Below are 20,867 nucleotides of genomic sequence, written 5' to 3' on the forward strand. Positions count from 1 at the left end.
ACCTTTCAGTCCGCAAACCGACAATCTACCACTGAGCCAAACCGGCTTCGGCTCTTATTTGTCTTTTAGTTAGTAGGTGATTATTTTTCTTTTAACATATTACATGATTATGATATTTCAGTTTTTAATTATTTTTAATCCTCACTTGAGGATATTTTCCCATTGATTTTTAGAGAGAAACGGAGAGGGAAAGATAAAGAGAGAGCAACATCGGTGTGAGAGAGACACATCGATTGGTTGCCTCCTGCATGCACCCGACCAGGGCTGGGAGCCAGCAACCAAGGTACATGTCCGTGACTGGAATTGAACCCAGGACCCCTTTGGTCTGCAGACTGATGCTCTATCCACTGAGCCAAACCGGCCAGGGTGATGATAGTATTTCTAGAAGGAGTTATTTTCACCAAGTTATTCTGTTCAAATTTTCCTCACGGACTCTTTTGGGCTATAGAATTTTTGGTTCTGACCATGAACTCTAATGTCTTGCTCCCTTGGCCAACTTTATCTTCTACAGAGTTCACACACACACACAAAAAAAAGATTTTATTTATTTGCTTATTAGTTTTGTACATTTTCTTAGCAGCCTGGATTTGTCTGAATTGGCAAAAGCTGCTAAGAAGAAACTTCAATCTGTGAGTATCTCTATTTCCTAGTGAACTCCAGTATGGGAACTGTATCCTGCATTAACCTGTTCTTTACTATTGCATCACATGACTATTTCATACCCTTAGCTGCTGTTAAACAGAAGCAGACCATTCAGTATATAGCCATGAGGACTGGAAGTACTGTACGTTCAGTATACCCAGCTTATTGGCTCTGCTTCAAATAATGCCATTTTTCTTAGTTATTTTAAATGCTAAGACTGTGCTTTTGCTATTAGGAAGTTGTTTCGTCTTATAAGAGTTCCTTGTTAAAAAAATAAAAAGAGACCCTGTTTCTTCAAATGTGAATAAGTGTAAGGGGAACACACTTCCTGGGATTGCTTCCTGTAGCCGCATAGGCTGCTTAGATGGATAAGAGCAGGTGCTGGAACGGTGAGTACCAGAGATTCACTTGCTGCCATTGGGATCCAGTCTCGGCTGTAACTCTCTGGCCTACCCCATGCCATTCCCAGAGCTTTATAAATGTATGCTTAAAAAGCGGGGGGCCTGCCCGGTGCGTGTTCAGAGTTTGCCTCGGTCTGCCGGTCAAGCCTCACTTTAATCTGAGTGTTTCTTCCCAGCCTGCCCACCTTAGGGTTAGGAATCTACCTCTCTGGGACGAATTCTCTGTGTTTAGTCCCCACAAATGAAGCTTCACTAAAGCGCTTCCTCCCTTTTAACCACCAGATTAAAAGGTGTTCCCATTGCTCTCTGGCTCAGAACCAAGGTGGTTCTTTTTTGTAGCCCTAAGGACATCATCTAACTCTCTCACCGTCATTACCTGCCCTGCCTCCCATCTTGTTCCCATGTGTGTGCCATTCGCTGCCACCTTCAGGTACTCTTTCAGAGTCTTCTTTTCCTCTTTCCTGCAGCATTCCCCTTTCCCCACTCCATCCCTTGCATCAGTCAGCAGTTGAAAATGACCACCTTCACAACGTAGGTAGTGGTTTTCCCAAAGCCCAACGGAAATTTCAACTCCTCTAATTTATGGCTTTCTCTTCACTCCCCTTTTCTCAGAAAACCCTTTACTAGAACGTCATATAATATTAAGTACCAAATATTACATAAAATGAATTTATGCTTACTACTTAACTGTAATATGAAATAAATGTATTTTATGCAATTTGTTTGGTGTCTCTGTGTTCTGTATGGTTTTGTGTGTCTATGTTTTATCGCCTTTTTTAATATATATTTTTTTTATTGATTTTGTACAGAGAGGAAGGGAGAGAGATAGTTAGAAACATCGATGAGAGAGAGTCATCGATCAGTTGCCTCTTGCACACCCCCTATTGGGGATATGCCCGCAACCAAGGCACATGCCCTTGACCGGAATCGAACCCGGGACCCTTCAGTCCCCAAGCCGACGCTCTATTTATTGAGCCAAACCGGTTTCGGCTTTGTCGCCTTTTTTAAATTAAGGAGGTCATATAGTTAAGATGATAAGCTTTGGAGTCAGCAATAAATATTCTGTGATTCCCTTTTAATTATGTAAACCAATTTTTATTTTAAATAATTCTAACATTAAAGATAAAGCCCAAGTTCCTTTTGACTATTTTACATTCACTAGGCTGACAGCTGCATGAAAGCTGGGGCTATGTCTGTCATATCTCTAGCATGTGGCAGGCACTAGGGAATGTCTGGAACCAAGTTGAGTGCAGCTCTCAAGAACTTGGATTCTGCATCAGACTGCTCAGGTGCAGATCTCAGCTCTGACAGGCTCCTTAGCCTCTCTGTGCCTTGGTGTCCTCTCCTAGAAAGGAGATTATATGTAGCAGGGGTTGCAGCTCAGAACTGCTCAGTGAGAGTGAGCTGCTGCTGCTGTTGACCTCACCTGTGGTCTCCTAATTGGTGAGAAGAATATTCTCGCAGCCAATTATAATTGCCAATTCAGAGTTTATCCTATCTCTATTCCTCCCTCCATCTCTATCTTATTCCTTCCTTCCTCCCTCCCTCCCAAAAAGCTAAGAGAAATATAGTAAGACTAATAATGTATTCCTTGAATTAGCAAATGTTAACATTGTGAGAGACTTAAACTTGGATCTCAGATCTATTATCATTTATTGACTTTGTTAATTTAGGTAAGCTACTAACTTCTGTGCCTCAGTTTCCTTATTTGTTATGTGGAATAATAGAAGTTACTATTTCATAGAGGTATTGTGAATATTAAATATGATGTTAGCGCAGTGCCTTGGATGTAAACCCTTAATCAGTATTGCTGTTGTAGTTATTGTTAGTACTAACATTAGCTTGTACCTCCTAAAAGGAAAGAGGAAAGATACTCATGATGAAAGTTCAAGTTTTCAGTCCTTCATCAACTTATCCAGCAAAAGACTCTCAGTTTATTTTGTTATAAATGTAATGTAACCACACTAGAGAAAATTTGGAAAATAGAAAAGGGGAATGGATTCAGCCTCAATATTTTGGAATACTTCTAATTCTTGTTTCAGGTATCTTTTTAAAATGAGGCTCGATCATAATTTTAGAATTTTATATCTTGCTTTTTTCACCCAACAATGTATTGTATCCATTTTAATGAGTTCCCATGAAGTCTGCAGCCAGCATTTAAAATAGCTGCATAAAATGCCTTGTGTCAATGTGTGATTGGCTGTGTACTGAGCCCCATCTCAGTGCCAGGTACTGTGTGGGGATGTGAAGAACACAATAGAGAACAGAGCAAATTCAGTTTACGCTCAAGAATGGGGAGAGGTCAACTAAAAACTAACAGCCACCAGTTGTCAGGGTGCATTTGTGAGGAAAAGCATAGAGAGAGCCGGAGACACCCTGGCAGGGGCTTAGCCTCATCTGGGTTAGGGAAGACCCTGCCTTTGACCATCCTGGCTGCTGCCAGGCAGGCACCTAGTCTGTGGGGAGTATTTTGTTGGCTGACCCTGCATAGCATACTGATCAGACAGCCTATCCCTTGTTGGGGCTGCTCAGTTCTGGGGATTGGGGCTACTACTGAGGAAGATAGCAAAGAGGCTTAACCAAGGTCTGATTATATCAATATATATATATCAATATATATATATATATATATATATATATATATATATATATATGTATATATTTAATATTTTATTGATTTTTTACAAAGAGGAAGAAGAGAGAGGAATAGAGAGTTAGAAGCATCAATGAGAGAGAAGCATCGACCAGCTGCCTCCTGCACACCCCCCTCTGGGGATGTGCCCGCAATCCATGTACATGCCCTTGACCAGAACTGAACCTGGGACTCTTCAGTCTGCAGACCGGTGCTCTATCCACTGAGCCAAACCGGTTTCGGCTCTGGTGATATTTTTTATTATTTTACTTATTTTTGTTAATATGAGGATATTTTTTAAAATACATTTTTATTGATTTCAGATATATGTATATTGAGATATATATATATATCTTAATGATGAGAGAGAATCATTGATTGGCTACCCCCTACACGCCCCACATGGGATTGAGCCTGCAACCTGAGCATGTGCCCTGACCAGAATCAAACCTGTGAACTCCGGGTTCACAGGTCAACGTTCAACCACTGAGCCATGCTGGCCGGACTAAGGATATTTTTTTCCATTGATTTTTTTAGAGAAGGGGCGGAAGAGAGAGAGAAACACTGATGTGAGAGAGACACATCGATTGGTTGCTTCCTGCATCTACCCCGATGGGTTGGGGATCAAACCTGAAACCCAGGTATGTGCCCTTGACCGGGAATTGAATCTATGATCCTTCAGATTGAGAGCCAGCACTCTAAACCCTGAGCACACTGGCCAGGGCAGTGATATTTTTATGCGATGGCAACTTCTATCCTCTCAAAATTGCATGTTTTGGCATCTTTATCCTGCCAAGGGTTTATGACCCCTTATATTTGGGGACATTGGCAAACATTCTCAAGAGCAAAAGAGAAGACTTCAAGTTGATGTCACATGAAGAGTAGAGCACTAAAACTTGTGTTTGAGAGAGGCGCGTTAGATGTCTCTTACCTCCTCTGTAGCAGCCCTGTCTGCATACCATAGAGGAGTGAGGCTGCTCTGGGAAGCAGGTCAGTCAGGATCTGCGCTCTGTTGGAAATGTTTCTGTCTGTGTTACAGGGGGTATTTCCTAAGCACTGGCTCTGGATAAAACATTGGTGGTAAAAGGGTGAATAAGTCACAGTCCCCACTCATTCTGCTGGTGCTAATCCTGTCCCTGTGTTCCTGTTTTTTTCACTTTCAGCTAAGTAATCACTTGTTTGAAGAACTTGCCATGGATGTGTACGATGAAGTTGACAGGCGAGAGACTGATGCAGGTGACTTAACGTGGGGCTTTAGCTAATATGCTTGTTATCGGTGGGCAGTGATAAGCTGCCAGCCTCTGTTTACTTGCCCAATTTCTCCTGTCCTGATAACACGTGTGTGCACATTTCCTCCTGTATATGTTGGCTTCGGAGTGTGCTTCCTTGAGTCTCCCTAGTAAGGTGGGGCTGCGGCTCTCAGAGGAGCAGTGGCGCACCCATGGTGATGAGATTCTGTCTCTGGCTTTCTCCCCTGGCTAGTCTGGCTTGCCACGCAAAACCACAGCACCCTGGTGACCGAGACCACCGTCGTTCCCTTCCTTCCGGTCAACCCCGAGTACTCATCCACACGGAACCAGGCAAGTGGCTGAGTGTGAAAAGTGACCTGGGTGATATTTTGAGAACAGTTGATACCTTGGTATTTTTCCAAGACAGGTATTTTAATATTTTTTATTCAAATATTAATGGCCTTTATACACACAACACAAACGTAACAAATTGGTAAGAAAAGCGGTAGGTAGCAGTACATGCCTGGGCAAGAACACAATTCACAGATGAAATATAAATGGCCTTTCATGTGGAAAAAAATAATCAAACAAAGCAACCTAAAGGCATTAATGAAAGTTTCATCAATAAGATAATAAAGTGTACAATAAGGGGTACTCAAAACTGGTAAGGATCTGGCTAGATGGGCTTTCTCATGCTGCAGATAAGCGCTTCAGTTGTTCCAGACTTTAGAAAAACAATTTGCTAACTTATTTCAGAAGCCTCAAAATTAAGTGCCCGTCCTTTCACATGGGAATTCTTTTTTTTTTTTTTTTTTTAAAAAAAAACAATAAAAATTTATTCTCTCACAGTTCTGGAGGTTGGATGTCCAAAAATAACAGTGACAGCAGAGTTATCCTTTTTTTTTTTTTTTTTTTTTTTTTTTTTTTAAATCAGTCTTTATTGTTCATATTATTACAAAGGTTCCTCATTTCTTCCCCCCTCCACCAGGTTCCCACCCCATCCTCTGCCCCCTCCCCATCCCCCATTGTCCTCATCCATAGGTGCACAGTTTATGTTCAGTCTCTTCCTCCCTCCCTTTCCCCGATAGTAAATCCCTTTTCAGATAGTAAATCTGTTACTTAGCATTTTCTCATATCAATAATACCTCCACATGCCCAATGATACATTTCACACAAAAGACATTTCCAAATAGGTCAACCAGCCTCATCCAGGCCCCACCCAAGGCACTCACAGATCAACACCCCAGCGCTATACTAACTCAACACATCCAGATCTAAGCCTTCATCACTTGATTCAGCAGACCCTCAAGTTCCCGCAAAAGTTTCCAGCCATGTCTGAGAGGCAGCCGTGGGCAGGGACAGGCGAGGAGCGAGCTGTTTCGGGCCTGGCTGCTCCGGGCCTGGCCTCTGTTGCTCTGGTTCGTTCCACTACCAGCTGCTCCGGGTCTGGTCACTGCCGCTCCCGACCTAGTTGCTGTGGACTTGGCTGTTGCTGCTACAGGCCTGGCCGCACCCGACCCGGCTGCTCTGGGCCCGGTTGCTCCGGTCCCGGCCACTCCGGGCCTGGCCGCTCCACATGGGAATTCTTTATTTGGGGATATGTTCTAATAAAATAAAAATACAGAGATTCGTGTACAATGAACGATGTTCATTGAAGCTCTGTATGTAGCAGAACATTAAAAACAGCCTAAGCACCATCAGGAAGAAAGAAGTTGATAAAATTAGGAAGGTCTTTTAATTTTTATTGATTAATGGATATATATAATGATGGAATCCTGGCATATAGACTATAAATTTATCTTGCAATTTTAAAATTTTCTTCCAAATTAATTTTTTATTACTACATCTATTTAAAAATGTCTTGATATTAGGACAGGGGAGCTGTAAGTAGAATTAATTTAGTTTTGTTCCCCAAAATATATATGCATTGTGAGAATTTAAATGTTATATAGTTATCCTATGTAAATGTTTGTAAACTGATGGCAAGGAAAATGTTAATGTTGGTTCAGTTTGGCTATGGTTGATGATGCCTTAATCATGCTGGAAGGTCTTTGCCAAAGTCTAACAATAGCCTGACTATTTTTATGTGAATATTTATGTGTGTATTTTGACATTTGGGAATATTTTCAATTATTTTTTCACCTTCAGGGCAGACAGAAATTAGCTCGGTTTAATGCACATGAGTTTGCCACGCTGGTTATTGACATTCTCAGTGATGCCAAGAGGAGACAGCAAGGCAGTCCTCTCTCTGGTTCAAAAGGTAACTGTTTTAAACCAATTCTGCTTCTTTGGCCTTCTAAATTTCACACAAGTGCTAGATTTAAAGTTACAAAATGATTAGAGCAGTCATCAGCAGAATAGCTTAAAAAACCCTATAAATTTTATTGGTATCATGTTGGGACAAAAAGTTTACCTCTATGAGCCCCGGTGATTTACAAATATTTCAACATTATTAACTCTATTCAAATACGTGTATCATATATGTGACTTTTCCCTCTTGTGTCACCTATCTTTATTCCTATAAAGTTGCATCCTGAAATTAACTGACTTATTTTTATTTATTTATTTTTTTTTACCATCCTAATAACCATTTATTTACTTAATTAAAATATATTTTTATTGATTCAGAGAGGAAGGGAGAGGAGAGAGGGATAGAAACATCAATGATGAGAGAGAATCATTAATTGGCTGCCTCTTGCTTTTCACTGGGGATCGAGCCTGCAATCTGGGCATGTGCCCTGACTGGAATCTAACCGTGATCTCCTGATTCATAGGTCAACACTCAACCACTGAGCAACACTGGCTGGGCCCTAATAATAATTTTTTTTCCTTATTTATTTATTTATTTATTTATTAAAATACATTTTATTGATTTTTTTTTTGCCTCCCTCCCTCCCTCCCACACATCCCCTCCCTCCCCAGAGTTTTATATCCATTGGTTGTACTTATATGCATGTATAAAAGTCCTTCGGTTGATCTATTATCTCCCCCAGATCTCCCCAACCTCCCCGCTGTAATTTGACAGTCTGCTTGTTGATATCTATCTTTTGGTTCAGCAGTTTATAATGTTCTTTATTATCCACAAATGAGTGAGGTCATGTGGTGTTTCTCTTTCATTGATTGGCTTATTTCACTCAGCATGATGTTCTCCAATTCCATCCAGGTTGCTGCAAATGATGAGAATTCCTTCTTTTTTATGGCAGCATAGTATTCCATTGTGTAGATGTACCATAGTTTTTGGATCCAATCATCTGCTGACGGGCACCTAGGCTGTTTCCAAATTCTGGCTATTGTAGATTGTGCTGCTATGAACATAGGGGTGCATATATCCTTTCTGATTGGTGTTTCTAGTTTCTTGGGATATATTCCTAGAAGTGGGATTACTGGGTCAAATGGGAGTTCCATTTTCAGTTTTTTGAGGAAACTCCATACTGTTCTCCACAGTGGTTGCACCAGTCTGCATTCCCACCAGCAGTGCACGAGGGTTCCTTTTTCTGCGCAACCTCGCCAACACTTGTCGTTTGTTGATTTGTTGATGTTGGCCATTCTGACAGGTGTGAGATGGTACCGCATTGTTGTTTTGATTTGCATCTCTCGGACAATTAGTGACTTTGAGCATGTTTTCATGTGCCTTTTGGCCTTCCTTCTGTCTTCTTTTGAAAATGTTCTATTTAGGTCCATTGCCCATTTTTTAATTGGATTATTCCTCTTCCTTTTATTTAGTTGTATAAGCTGTTTGTAAATGTTGGAGATTAAACCTTTATCAGTGGTATCATTTGCAAATATGTTCTCCCACACAGTGGGCTTTCTTGTTGTTTTGTTGATGGTTTCTTTTGCTGTAAAAAAGCTTTTTATTTTGATGTAGTCCCATTTGTTTATTTTCTCTTTAGCTTCCATTGCACTAGGGGTAGTATCAGTGAAGAAGTTCTTTTGGCATACGTCTGAGATTTTGCTGCCTGTGGATGCTTCTAGTATTTTTATGGTTTCCCGCTTGATGTTTAAGTCCTGTATCCATTTTGAGTTTATTTTTGTGAATGGTGTAAGTTGGTGATCTAGTTTCATTCTTTTGCATGTATCTGTCCAGTTTTCCCAACACCATTTATTGGAGAAACTGTCTTGACTCCATTGTATACTCGTGCCTCCTTTGTCAAATATTAATTGAACATAGTGATTTGGGTTGATATCTGGGTTCTCGATTCTATTCCATTGATCTATATGTCTGTTCTTGTGCCAGTACCAGGCTGTTTTGAGAACAGTGGCTTTGTAATATAGTTTGAAGTCTGGTATTGAGATCCCTCCTACTTTACTCTTCTTTCTCAGGATTGCTGTGGCTATTCGGGGTCTTTTATTGTTCCAAATGAACTTTTGGAGAATTTTATTTTTTTTTGAAATGTTTTTTTTTTTATTTTATGTACAAAGAGATTTGCATTGTTGTAAGGTATATAGATGTCTTCAATGACCCATGCACAGAAGTTCCCTTAGTCCAACTTAATGAAGCCGATGTCCTTCGTGTACTGGCGGAAACACTGGCGGCACATGTTGAGGCCGTACTTCCGGATCAGGCCGTGGCGGTTGGAGCAGACGCGGCAAGAGCGAGAGCCCTGGCCGAATTTCCTCGGGTGGCTCCAGTAGAGTTGCTGGTGACCCATCTTGCTCACTCGGTAGCAACGAGGCAAAAGGTGTCATTGGTATTTTAATGGGGAGTTCATTGAACCTTTAGATTGCTTTAGGAAGTATGGACATTTTGATGATGTTGATTCTACCAATCCATGAACATGGTATGTTCTTCCATCTCCTTCCATCTTCCTCTATCTCTTTTTTCAGTGTCGTGTAGTTTTCCGCATATAGGTCCTTTACTTCCTTAGTTAAATTTATTCCTAGATATCTTAATTTTTTTGGTGCGATGGTAAATGGAATTGCTTTTTTAGTCTCTGTTTCTGTAGTTTCACTGTTGGTGTATAGAAATGCCATGGATTTCTTGGCATTAATTTTGTATCCTGCTACATTGCCAAATTCATTTATTTATTTATTTATTTTAATAAATTTTTATTGTACATATTATTACAAATGTTCCTTTCCCCCCCCTTCTCACCCCACCCTCTGTCCTTTCCCCACCCCCCATTGTCCTCATCCATAGGTGCACAATTTATGTTCAGTCTCTTCCCACATCTCCCTCTCCCCTTTTCCCCAAGAATCATCAGTTCACTCCCCTTCCATACCTCTGATTCTATTATATTCAACAGTTAATATTGTTCCTCAGATTTTTTTTTTTTAGTTTCCTTGGTTTTTAGATTCACTTGTTGATAGTTACGTATTTGTTGTTCATAATTTTTATCTTTATTTACTTTCTCTTCTGAAAGAACCCCCTTCAGCAATTCATATAATTCTGGTTTGGTGGTGATGAACTCCTTTAGCTTTTTTTTATTAGTGAAGCTCTTTATCTGACCTTCGAATCTGAGTGATAGCTTTGCTGGATAGATTATCTTTGGCTGTAGGTTCTTACTATTCATCACCTTGAATATTTCTTGCCATTCCCGTCTGGCCTGCATGGTTTCTGTTGAGAAATCAGCTGACAATCGTATAGGTGTTCCTTTATAGGTAACTACCTGCTTAGCTCTTGCTGCTTTTAATATTCTCTCTTTGTCTTTTGCTCTTGGAATCTTAATTATGATTTGTCTTGGTGTGGTCCTCTTTGGATTCCTTTTATTTGGAGTTCTGTGTGCTTCCTGGACTTGTAAGTCCAATTCTTTCCCCAGGTGGGGGAAGTTTTCTGTCACTATTTCTTTCAGTATGTTTTCGATATCTTGCTCTCTTTCATCTTCTGGGACCCCCATGATTCTGATGTTGGATCGTTTGAAGTTGTCCCAGAGGTTTCTTACATCATCTTCAATTTTCTGGATTCTCTTGCCTTCTAGCTTCTGCAGAGGAGTGTCTTCTGGCTCTTTATGTTCCAAATCTTTGACTTGATTCTTGCGATCTTCTATTCTGTTTTTAGGACTCTGTAAAATATTTTTTATTTCAGACAATGTATTCTTTATTTCTTGTTGATCCCTTATCATTTCTTGTTGATCCCTTTTCATATCCTCATAGGTCTCATTTATTTTATCGGCCTTTTCTAGGAGACTCTTGAAAAACCTTATAAGTGTGGTTTTGAACTCTATATCCAGTCGCTTTTTGTCCTCCATTTCTTTCGTTTGTGATCTATTTGGTTTAGGCATTTTCGCAGGCAGCTTTCCTGATGGGGCGGGGTTTCAGGGTGGAGCCTACAGCCTTGGCTTCCGTCAGCCCCGCCCTATGCCACTCCTGAGACTCAGGGTCCTTCAGTACTTGTTGCAAGCACCTCTGAGAGAAAGGTGCCCTCGATTTTCGCCTGCTGCCAAACTGTCTATGCTCTCCCCCAATGAGTTCGGTATTGGGGTTCAGTTCAGTTGGAAGTGGAGTTGGAGGTGGCGTTCAGAGCAGTCTGGAGCCCCAGTCTCCTTCCGGCCAGGGCAATCCTGCGGCACAGCCGGCCGGCCCTTCTCTGCGCGCAGTGTGCGCGCCTCCGGGACTCCTCTCGCCGTTCCCTGGAGTTCCGCCTTACAGCCCAGCTCCCTATGGGTGAGCCTGGGTCCCCAGGCCTGGCCTAGAATTGGGGTTCAGAGCAGTTGGAGCTGGGCCCAGCACAATCAGAGCTTTTCTCTCCTTCCCGCTTGGGAACACCAGCCAGGCACTCGGCCTCCCTCCTCTCCGGCTCCGTCCTCTCCACGCGGCTCCGTCCTCTCCACGCGCCGCGTGTCTCCGTACCTTAGGCTTTTACAGCTCCTCGGCGCTTCCTTCTGGTTTTCTCCTTGCTTCTTGTTGTAGGATTTCCAGTCAGTCGACTTTCCTGTAGTTCTGGGTAATGTCCATTTTATATTTTAGTTGTATTTTATTAAAATTGTTGTGTGCGGCTGCGGCTAGTTGCCTACCCGAGCAGCCATCTTGGATTCTCTCCCCAAATTCATTTATTAAGTCAATTAGTTTTTTAATGGAGTCTTTTGGTTTTTTTATGTACAATATCATGTCATCTGCAAATAAGGATGACTTGACTTCTTCTTTTCCAATTTGGATGCCTTTTATTTCCTCCTCTTGTCTAATTGCAATGGCTAGTACTTACAGTACTATGTCCAGCAGGAGTGGCGAGAGTGGGCAACCCTGTCTTGTTCCTGTTCTTAGAGGGAATGGTTTTTAGTTTTTGCCCATTGAGTATAATGTTGGCTGTGGGTTTATGATATATAGCTTTTATTATGTTGAGGTATGATCCTTGTACTCCCACCTTGTTAAGAGTTTTTATCAGAAAAGGGTGTTGGATTTTATCGAATGCTTTTTCTCCATCAATTGATATGACTATATGATTTTTATCTTTCAATTTGTTTATGTGATGTATCACGTTTATTGATTTGCGGATATTGTACCATCTTTGCATTCCTGGAATAAATCCTACTTGGTTGTGGTGTATGATCTTTGTGATGTTCTTCTGGAGTCGATTTACTAGAATTTTGTTGAGGATTTGGCATCTATGTTCATGAGGGATATTGCCCTGTAATTCTCTTTCATTGAGTTGTCTTTATCTGGTTTTGATATTAGGGTGATGTTGGCTTCATAGAAGAAGTTTGGAAGTGTTCCCTCCTCTTGGATTTTTTGGAATAGTCTGAGGAGGATAGTTTTTAGTTCTTCCTTGAATGTTTGGTAAAACTCTCCTGTGAAGCCATCTGGCCCTGGGCTTTTGTTTGCTGGAAGCTTTTTGATGACTTTTTCAATTTCTTCCCAAGTCACTGGTTTATTGAGATTTTTAGATTCTTCCTGATTGAGTTTTGGAAGTTTGTATTTTTCTAGGAATATGTCCATTTCCTCCAGGTTGTTCAGTTTGTTGGAGTAGAGTTGTTCATAGTATTTTGTAACAATCCGTTGTATTTTGGTGGGGTCTGTTGTTATTTCACCTCTTTCATTTCTGATTTTGTTTATTTGGGTCCTCTCTCTTTGTTTCTTGGTTAGCCTGGCTAGAGGTCCATCTATCTTGTTTATCCTTTCAAAGAACCAGCTCTTGGTTTTGTTGATCTTATGTATTGTTTCTTGGGTCTCTATGTCGTTTATCTGTGCTCTGATTTTTGTTATCTGAAATTAACTGACTTAGATCTTGTTAAAGTACATAAGAAAATAAGCCCTCTTTATTGAAATTACAGCTCATCTGCTGTTGCTTACCTACAAAACTGAGTTCCAGCCCCAGCTGGTTTTGCTCAGTGGATAGAGCGCTGGCCTGCAGGTTGCAGGGTCCCAGGTTCAATTCTGGTCAAGGGTATATGCCCGGATTGCAGGCTCTATCACCAGTGAGGGTGTGCAGGAGGCAGTCCATCAATGTTTCCCTCATCATTGATGTTTCTATCTCTCTCTCCCTCTCCCTTCCTCTCTGAATAAAAATATATTTAAAACAAACAAAACAAAACTGAGTTCCAGATGTTTAAAGTTTGTTACTATGAGCTTGAGATGCCAACCGTGAGAATTACTGTGGGTTAAGTTGTAGACAGCATGAGTGCCTGTTTCCGTGCCCGTTAGAGGTTTGTTCCGTAACTCAGGGACCTGTCTCTGTGCATTAGGAATGCTGCCTTCCGCCACAAAACGGTCTTCATGGCTTTTTTCTCATTATAATACATTTTATTGTAAAACATTTAAACAGAAGTACATACCATAAAAATTAAGTTTTCAGTCAATATTATATTCCCAAAGACAGTAAGTACTCATTAACTGACAACAATTTGTTCTTGATTTTACTGGTTTGACCAGGAGTAATCAAGTTCTAAGAAAGCTTATTGAACTTTGGTGAAGATGCAATGATAAGGGTCCTTTAATAAATATGGAGTATCAAAATGTACACTTTTGATTTGGAGGTTCTATTTCTAGATGTTAATTGAGAAATAATCAGAGATGTCATATATATATATATATATATATATATATATATATATATATATAATATAATATTGAAAACATTAGAAACATAACAGAACAACATTTAGTCACATATTTGAATAGTATTGCACAGACTTTCTTTTTCAGAGAATATGTAATGACAGTATAAAATAATATTTTTTAAAACTATACATATTTAATATATTTTTATTGATTTCAGAGAGGAGAGGAAAGAGAGAGAGAGATAGAAACATCAATGATGAGAGAGAATCATTGATTGGCTGCCTCCTACACACTGAGCCCACAACCTGGCCATATGTCCTTGCCTGGGAATCAAACGGTGACCTCCTGATTCATAGGTCTACACTCAACCACGGAGCCACACTGGCTGGGCAAATAATAATTTTTAAAAATATATATATTTTATTGACTTTTTACAGAGAGGAAGAGAGAGGGATAGAGAGTTAGAAACATCAATGAGAGAGAATCATCGATCAGCTGCCTCTTGCACATTCCCTACTGGGGATGTGCCCGCAACCAAGGTACATGCCCTTGACCGGGATCAAACCAGGGACCTTTCAGTTCGCAGGCTGATGCTCTATCCACTGAGCCAAACCAGTTTCGGCCAGATAATAATTTTTTAAATAAAGGTTTAGTTATGTATAATACCAATTTTCTAAGGAAAACATTTATAACATGTATGTACAAGTGAGTATACCACATGTAAGTATAAATATATACTCAATCCTCATTATTTACAAATTCCATAAATAATTTAAGTTGTAGACAGTGCAAAGCGTTGAAAAGTTTGAGTCACCGAAAGCACATATTCCCAACTCAGATCGAATAAGATCACACTTTGCTTTTTGTTTCAACTTCCATATTGTAAACAAGTGTCCTTTTCAAAGTCTGTGTAGTGTTATATTTTTCACTTTTTTTTTTTTTTTTTTTTTGCTTTTTGTTAGTAATTTTACTGTTTAAAATGGGCCACTGGTGCTGAAGTGCTGTTCAGGGTTCGTAAGCACTCGAAGGCTGTGATAGGCCTTGTGGAGAGAATGCATGTGTTAGATAAGCTTCACTTAGATATGAGTTCTCCTGTTGGCTGTGAGTTCAGTGTTAATCAACAATATGTATTATGGGTGCCTAAACACAACACACATAAAATAAGGTTACACGTTGGTCAGTTGATGAAAATGTTGTGACTAAAGGCTTGTGAGAACCTAACCCTGTGTTTCCATTCAGAACAGTGGTTCAGTATTTACTGACTCAGTCTTTACAACAACTTTATAGACCATAACTACTGCAAATAATTTTATATATATATATATATGTATATATATATATATATATATATATATACACATACAGTATATATATATATATATATATATATATATATATATATATATATATTTGTGTGTGTGTGTGTATATGCTTATGCAATGGCCATGAATGATTCATTAGTTTCAAATTTTCTATGTTGAATCTTTATTACTTCTATAATCAGGTACTATGTGTGTTTAAATATTAATTTTTAAAATTAAAATTTACATAACCATAATTTATCATGCAGTATTCTCCATCAAAATACCTAGAAACAATATTGGAAGTTAGAGGTTAGCTTGAGTTACCTGAAAGAAATTGGGGAGACTTGGATAATTTGTGAACTCTTTTATTTAAAACTAGAGGCCCAGTGCACAGATTTGTGCACCAGTGGGGTTCCTCGGCCCAGCCTGTGGGGATCACGCTGAAACTGGCCTCCGACATCCCCTGAGGGATCCGGATTGCAAGAGGGCGGTTTTCAGGTGATGCACCGCGGAATCAGGCTTCCTCCTCTCTGGTTCCGGGTGTGTCACCCAAGAACCTCAGCTGCCAAGTCACCGCAGCTTGGCAGCTTCTACATTGAGCATCTGCCTCCTGGTGGTCAGTATGCATCATAGCTACTGGTTGAACAGTTGGATGGTCGCTTAGGCTTTTGTATAGATACAAGAGGCCCTGTACATGAAATTCATGCACGGGGGTGTATCTCCCTCAGCCCAGCCTGCACCCTCTCCAATCTGGGACCCCTCGAGGGCAGTCAGACATCCCTCTCACAATCCAGGACTGCTGGCTCCCAATTGCTTGCTTGCCTGCCTTCCTGATTGCCCTTGACCACTTCTTGTTAGACTGATCACCCCCTATCCACCCCCTTGATAGCCTGATTGGTGCCTAACTGCTCCCCTGCCAGCCTGATTGCCCCAACTGCCCTCCTCTGCAGGCCTGGTTGCCCCTAACTTCCCTCCTCTGCAAACCTGGTCGCCACCAACTTTCCTCCTCTGCTGGCCTGGTTGCCTCTAACTGCCCTCCCCTGCAGGCTTGATTGTCCCCAACTGCTCTCCCCTGCAGGCCTGGGTCCCCCACAACTGCCCTGCCCTGCAGGCCTAGTTGCCCACAACTTCCCTCCTCTGCTGGCGTGGTCACCCCTAACTGCCCTCCCCTGCAGGCTTGATCACCCCCAACTGCCCTCCCCTGCTGGCCATCTTGTGGCAGCCATCTTGTGTCCACATGGGGGCAGGATCTTTGACCACATAGGGGCAGGCATCTTGTGTGTTGGAGTGATAATCAGTTTGCATATTACTCTTTTATTTAATAGGATTAGATAGGATAGAGGCCTGGTGCACAGGTGGGGGCCAACTGGTTTGCCCTGATGGGTGTCCCGGATCAGGGTGGGGGTTTCCTTGGGGTGTGGGGTGGCCTGGGCGAGGGCCCTGTGGTGGTTTGCAGGCCGGCCATGCTCCCCGGTTACCCAAGAGGAGGTCCTGGGATCTGGGATTTATTTATCTTCTATAATTGAAACTTTGTAGACTTCAATGGAGCCTAAAGCAGGCCAGCAAGTTTGGCTTCCTCTTGTCGCCAGGGAAACCCAAGCCTCCTGCTCACTCTGTGGCTGCAGCCATTTTTATTGGGATTTATTTATCTTCTATCATTGAAACGTTTTAGCCTTGAGCGAAGGCCAGGGCTGACCAGAGTAGGCGGAAAGCTTGGCTTCCTCCTTCGCCAAGGAAACCCAAGCCTCCTGCTCGCTCTGTGGCTGGTCGCCATCTTGGTTGGGTTAATTTGCATACTCACTACTGTTTGGCTGGTGGGTGTGGCTTGTGGGTATAGCACAGTGGTGGTTAATTTGCATATTACTCTTTTATTAGATAAGATAGATGTGTTAGAGCCCATTGAATCATCCCTGCTCCCTTATAGACCATGCACATGTGTTTGGTTACTGGGTCATTCTGTTTTTTTCTCTCTCACTGGCATCCAGCTGTCTAAATACCTGTGCCTGCTCTTTGAGCACCTACTTTTTAGGCTCCACTTTAACAATCTTTCTATCTTGACTTGATGTTACCTGGTTAATCACAATTAAGCTTGCATTAGCCAGCTTTATCTTCATGATTTGGAGCTATACTCTATCTCACTGAATGATTAGAAACTTGGGAACCGGCCTCCTTTGATCAGCTCTTTCATAAGCAATCTCATTATTTGCCCACATTTGGTGAGTAGCTCAGGGGGATGCTTAAATCTCTCTTTGCAGTTTGTAGTAGGCTATCTGTCTGGTTGCTATTGCTGTTATTTTTCTTTAGTCTTTTAAATAGCAACCCAAAAATCCTCCCAATAGTCTTTTTGAGAAAAACTTTTTTTTAAGGCCCTGGCCATGTAGCTTAGTTGGTTAGAACATTGTCCCAATAACTTTTTTAAAAGTTTTTTTTTTAGGCCTGAATAAAGTTATTTGCTTCTATTGATAGACAATGTGGAGCTCATACTGAAAACCATCAATAACCAGCACAGTATTGAGAGTCAAGACAATGACCAGCCGGACTATGACAGTGTGGCGTCAGATGAAGACACAGATCTGGAAGCCACTGCCAGCAAGGCCAACAGGCAGAAGGTGAGAGGACACACAGGAAGGGAGACTGGGATTCTTTTAAACATCTCTTCTCCTGCCCCGTGGAAGTGCTGGGAGGTAGAGTTGAGTTCACTAACGAGCTTGGGCCCAGCAGAGGTCAGGCGAGGTAAGTGGGAGTCCTTTGTCCCTGAGTCATTGCTGAGTCACATAGCCCTGCTGCAGTTGTGACTTTATAAAACTTGTGAGGAGGGACTGTGTGTTTTATTCTTTCAACAAAGGTTTACCAAGGACTTGTCTGAGTAATACTCCCCTGACCGAGGTCTGGTCCCTTTCCTGTGAGGCTGGCACTGCCTGAGCGGAGAGGCAGCTGCAGTACGAGGCCCACACTGATACATGCCATAGGCAGGAGCCGAGAGGAGGCACAACTTGTTGCTGAGGGGGATAGCGTAGGCTTTGTAAATAGGATAGCTCTTCACGTGTCTTAAAGGGTGATTGGATTGGCCATGTGAAAGGCAGGGAGGAGTGGTCTAGGCAGAGAGAAAAGGAAATAAGGGCATCTGGTTGGGGGCGTAGGGGTGGACTGTGATGTGTAGAGAGCCTAAAAGGAGTGGGAACTAAGGCTGCAGCAGCAGGCGGAGGTCACACCATGTGCCGGACTGAAGAGCATGAACCTTGGCAGGTGGAGCCGAGCCCAGGAAGCTTTTAGGGAGAGCAGGAGGCAGTGGCCAGCCATTTTGGGTCCCGTATTTTGGGAGGAGTATTCTGGAAGTTCAGAGAGGAGAGGAAAGGAACCCAATCAGGATACTCTCCAAAGGCTGGCCAGACCACGTGAGGGCTTGGCTGGGAGGTCCAGATGGAGAGAGATCACTGTGGCAGAGTGTGAGCGCAGGGAGGAGCAGCAGGGGTTGGCTGGTCCACCCTCTGCTGAATCCCCAGGACCTTGGCACTGACCTAGCCCATAGAGGGGCTCCGCAAACTTTTGAGAATGTGTGGGCAGGAAGATGGAATAGACCAGCCTTGGCAATAAGTTGTATGTTTGAACGGGGGAGATAGACTTACAGAACATGTGTCGGGTTTGTAGCTCACATGACTGTGAGAATGGTGGTGCCATTGGCAGATGCAGGGAATGCGGAGAGGACAGCGAGAGTCACGTGTCTGAAACATCCCTGCCAGGTTTCCCTAGCAGCACTGCGTTTCTCAGTGAAAGTGAAGGTCATGGCAGGACCCTACGGGAAAGGGTCCTCTGTGGACTGACGGGCCTCCCACTCCTCTCTGCCCTGCACACCCACTCCCTCTAACTGAGCTCTGCCACTGGCTGAATGTTCTTCCTCTAGACAGCCATCTGACTAATGTCCTCACCTTCTTCAGGCTGCCGCTCACATCTCACCTCCCCAAAGGCTTTCCCCGTCTGTCTAAGTAAAATGCCCACCTTCATCCCTACCTGAGCTCCCTAGCCCCTTACCCTTCTCCATGTTATCCATTTCCTACCACACTTACCACCTTCAGTCAGACTGTATAGTCACTTGTTTTTATCCCCCCCTCCCCACTCTGTTGGATATAAATGCCATGGAGTAGGAATTGTAGTCTATTTTCTTTTCTTATATATCCCCAGAACACTGCCTGGTGCTCAATAAACTTTTGTTTGAATGAATGGATTAAAGAATGAATAAAAAGAAAAAATGAATGAGCAAGGAAAGGCAGACAAGACAAGTGCATTTAGAGAGTCATTGTCAGAGTAGGTTTATAGCCCTACTGCCTATTTTGTTAGAAAATATTGACTTTAAATTTTTTCAAATATTATAGTAACCCCACCTTTATGTTTTATTTTTGCATTACCCTCAGAAGCCTTGATTTAGTTTGATTAACTTTGCAGTCCGCTGGCATGGTCAGAATTTGAAATTCTTTAGCTATTAGTCTTGAATGTTATCATCGTCTCAGATTGTGAACATTTTCCCCAATTTATTTTTAGAGCCTAGATTCAGATTTATCAGATGGACCAGTCACTGTGCAGGAATTTATGGAGGTCAAAAACGCTCTAGTGGCTTCTGAGGCCAAGATACAACAGCTAATGAAGGTGAATAACAACTTGAGTGACGAGCTGAGAATTATGCAGAAAAAGGTAACATGTTAATAAATGCCAGGATGATTGATGCTTTAACCCCTTAGTATAAGGAAGAATTTCAGGCACAATACCTGTGGTTAGAGGGAAGAAAAAACAGTTATTGTAACCTAAAAATCTTTGGGCCAAGCTGTCTTTTTGGAAGTAGTATTTGAATATTGCAGGTAGCTTCAATAAGTAAACAGAGTAAGTGTCCCAATAGAAGAAAGCCATAGCCTGTTGGGTGCTTCTATCAGTTGTAGTAAACCTTGCACCATTCTGTGCCTCCTGGGATCCTGGATGCCACTCTGTGGATATGAGTCTTCCTATTGCTCATTCTACAAGAATAACCATACCAGAGCAGATGAAAGCCCTGTTTATCAGCGTTCCACAGCATACCCCACCCCGCGCCATGCCAGGAGTGCTGTCCCTCTCCACTCTTATTCTGAGTCGTTATCCACCCCCTCCCTGGCAGCCCCGTCCTGCACCCCCACTTTCCTTTTCACCAGTGCTTCACTACTAGTTTATGATTCCTCAGAGCTTAGAGCAGGGCCTGCACAGAGCAGGTTCTCTGTGAATATAAGCAAACATTCTGTTTACAGTAGTGAGAGATGTTCACTAATAACCCCATAGGCTTAGCATTTTCTCATTCACTGCCTTTTAAGAGAGTCAGAAATATATGAATATATTAATCCCTAAAAGAAGTGTGGCTAACAGTAGCAAGGAATTTGCTTAAGATGTGGATTACATATGTAATTTTTTATGAGAATTCTAAGAAAAGAAAGTTGAAAATTTCGTCCTTCAGTTCTCCACAATATGGATTTTGTACACTTCCCTTAGACAGAAACAAAACAAAGGCCTTCGCAGAGTCATGTTCAGAATCATGATCAAGAACAGAGGACGTGGGGCAGGTCATCTGTGGCTGGGCCCTTTTCAGTGATGCTTCCTAACGGAAGGCCACAGAACTAAGGGACTGTGCCCTCTGCGTGTCAGGGAAGTACCCTGCAGTGCCCTTGGCCTGGGCGTGGTCCAGGATTCTTCTGGGGCTGAGTTCTAGATCATT

At 42.0% G+C, this 20,867-nt stretch overlaps 2 protein-coding genes across 11 annotated transcripts in view; one reads left to right on the forward strand and one right to left on the reverse strand.

The window, feature by feature from the left end:
- The window catches only part of GIT2 (GIT ArfGAP 2), a 64,151-nt gene that overhangs the window by 24,829 nt on the left and 18,455 nt on the right, over positions 1 to 20,867 (forward strand). For 3 of the 10 annotated variants that reach the window (XR_014793547.1, XM_084868291.1, XM_084868296.1), the window contains exons 9-14: positions 578 to 629; positions 4,839 to 4,911; positions 5,158 to 5,255; positions 7,053 to 7,164; positions 17,606 to 17,748; positions 19,676 to 19,825. Coding sequence is in view for 9 of the 10 variants with exons in the window: in XM_084868291.1 (XP_084724417.1) it covers positions 578 to 629; positions 4,839 to 4,911; positions 5,158 to 5,255; positions 7,053 to 7,164; positions 17,606 to 17,748; positions 19,676 to 19,825 (628 nt within the window). In the remaining variant the exon portion in view is untranslated. The remainder of the gene's footprint in view (positions 1 to 577; positions 630 to 4,838; positions 4,912 to 5,157; positions 5,256 to 7,052; positions 7,165 to 17,605; positions 17,749 to 19,675; positions 19,826 to 20,867) is intronic. The other 7 variants (XM_084868290.1, XM_084868288.1, XM_084868289.1 and 4 more) reach the window with 4 other exon arrangements.
- LOC311613916 (small ribosomal subunit protein uS14-like) lies at positions 9,278 to 9,584 on the reverse strand. Its single transcript, XM_084868403.1, has one exon. It carries the CDS (start codon positions 9,551 to 9,553, stop codon positions 9,383 to 9,385), a length of 171 nt encoding a protein of 56 aa, XP_084724529.1. The 5' UTR covers positions 9,554 to 9,584; the 3' UTR covers positions 9,278 to 9,382.

This window comes from Pipistrellus hanaki (genome assembly GCF_964339955.1).
Source record: "Pipistrellus hanaki genome assembly, chromosome: 19".
NCBI classification, from domain to species: domain Eukaryota; kingdom Metazoa; phylum Chordata; class Mammalia; order Chiroptera; family Vespertilionidae; genus Pipistrellus; species Pipistrellus hanaki.